General features: G+C 39.1%; 1 protein-coding gene across 1 annotated transcript in view; it reads right to left on the bottom strand.

Annotated features, from left to right (window-relative positions):
- Positions 1-1,593: 1,593 nt before the first annotated feature.
- The window catches only part of itfg2 (integrin alpha FG-GAP repeat containing 2), a 13,452-nt gene continuing 12,741 nt past the window's right edge, over positions 1,594-2,304 (bottom strand). Inside the window, exon 12 of the mRNA XM_014025836.1 lies at positions 1,594-1,746. Within this exon, the coding sequence (XP_013881290.1) occupies positions 1,679-1,746 (68 nt within the window). The 3' untranslated portion in view covers positions 1,594-1,678. The remainder of the gene's footprint in view (positions 1,747-2,304) is intronic.

Genomic DNA, 2,304 nt, shown 5'->3' on the forward strand with positions numbered 1-2,304 from the left:
TGCAATTAGCACAAACAAACAAAAAGAACATGTTTGCTGAGTTAGGCAGTAAGAAGCTAAAATTATCACAGAATTAGCTGAAAGAAAAAAAAACTCTTTAGCTAAAAAGTAGCTAAAAACAGATGCAATTAGCACAAACAAACAAAAAGAACATGTTTGCTGAGTTAGGCAGTAAGAAGCTAAAAATATCGCAAAGACAGGAAAAAAGTTCAAATTAGCTAAAAAAGTAGCTAAAATGCAAAAAACTGATGAAATCAGCACAAAGCAGCTGAATGAAGCACATAAAAGTTTAAATTAGCTGAATAGCAGAACAAGTCAAAATGACAGCTAAAAAAGCTGAAAATTACGTCAAAAGAAGCTGAAAGGAGGTTAAAAAAACAGCAAAACTACAACAAAAGAAAGTACGGTAGCTACTGTAAAGATTTATAAACGTTTTGAAGGAGTTTAAGAGCGCTGAAGACCGATCCGATTAATTTCAATGAGGAAAAACATGGCAAAACAAATAAAATTAAAAAACGTTTAAACTGCTGAAGTACCAAAAGCTGGAGTGTCCTGAACGTTTTGATATAAAAAAATTATTAAAATAGCACAAAAAAAAAAAAAACTGTCCAAAAAAATTTACGGAAGAAAAAAAAATCACGCAATTTTGAAAAGCTACAAGGCTGCCTAAAATATAAAATTCAAATTTCAACAATGTAAATCAGTTACCCACCCTCACCCCTACAGAGGACACGTTATGGGGCTCATGCTGACTTATTGTTTCCAGTAAAAGAATTACAAAAATAAGATTGCTTTGTAGCACAAATTTAAAAAGGCACAAGCTAGACTCAAACCACCAGGCCAGGACCTGGTGGTTTAAGGGTTAATTCAGGTTTTTTTTTTTAAACAGCGCAGCAACAACAAGTGACTCCTGGCTCATGACTCAGCCCAGCTTCAAATTGTGCAATAACTGAGAGGTTCTGGCCTCCGAGGACACCTGAGCCTTCTGACACCATCCCAAACACACATCTCATTCATATTGCATGAAAAGGAGCGAGGCAGCCAACACAGGTGGTTATAGGATCCTCCCAGGAGGAACACTGGGTGATTCCCTCAGTCCTTCCATTCGTCACGCCCTGCAGCCACTTGGCCGCTCTGCTGCGAGACAATACTGCCGTCTCGCTGCCACGCCGCTTTCATTATGAAGCCGCTGTTGTATTGAGCCCAATCCGCAGGGCTTTCAGTCTTTAAGAGAGCTGAGCAGATAAAAAGAAAACGACGTACTGCTGAATGAGGAGGAGGAGGGCAGCTCTTTTTGTTCTCCTTTCAGCAGGTTGTCAGTGAGGATTTGACAGCAGCAGAACGTCTGCGCTGATCTTCCTCAATAAACTCAAACTCTGCTGTCGAAGGAAGCAGCAGGTTAAACAGTGCGGCGTTTCCCCCTGCAACGTGCTTTTCATTTTCCTCTGCCTTGTTAAAAAAAAAAAAACACAACCTGGACGCACAGAATACCAATGACAGCAGCAGTGTGACGGTCTGAAGGTTTGCCTGCAGCAAATAATTCAGAAAGCCTGGAGTGTCTTTCTGCAGGGAACCCAAATAAAACCAGCAGAACGAAGAACAGACCGTGTTTATTAACATAATATTTACATTTAGAGAGGAAAAACAGAAAGTCAGTGTGATGACATAAGTCCTGGTGTTATGTTTGTCCATCCTGGTAGAGAACATCTGCCACCAGTTTCCTCACTGCAGCTGAATCCTCAGCATCTGTGGGGGCAAAAAAGCACAATGTGGCAATTTACTGCTGACAATGAGCCTTTAATGTGTTACTGGAAAAACCTAATGAGARCTTTCTAAGAATAAACACAGAGAGCCGAGGGCATTTACAAACTCTTGTGTCCTCAGGTTAGCTCAGATCAGTGGTTAACTGAAGAAACAAGACGTGGGGATTTTTTTTATCTGACTCTGCAAAAAAGAAAAGACATTTTCTAAACAGGGACTTTGCACATCTTTGAAGATAATTCCCCTGATAGATTATTGTTTACCTGGAAATGTGCACACATGTAGGGGATGGAGGATTGCATTAAAGTGAGGATTTAGCAATCTGACTTACTCAGACCCTTTTTTTGTATTTGTAAGTAAAGGTTGGAATGTTATGCAACATGTAAATTAAAACTGATGCAATAATTTGCAAATTCAATAGAGCCAATATTTATACACAATAGAATACAGTAAAAATATCAAACTGTTTAATAAGAAAAAAAATTGTATAGGTCTTCTGGACGGGTTCTTCTCTAATGAAACGTTTCGTCTCTCCTCCAAGAG

The sequence above is a fragment of the Austrofundulus limnaeus genome, unplaced genomic scaffold (genome assembly GCF_001266775.1).
Source record: "Austrofundulus limnaeus strain Quisiro unplaced genomic scaffold, Austrofundulus_limnaeus-1.0 Scaffold504, whole genome shotgun sequence".
NCBI lineage: Eukaryota > Metazoa > Chordata > Actinopteri > Cyprinodontiformes > Rivulidae > Austrofundulus > Austrofundulus limnaeus.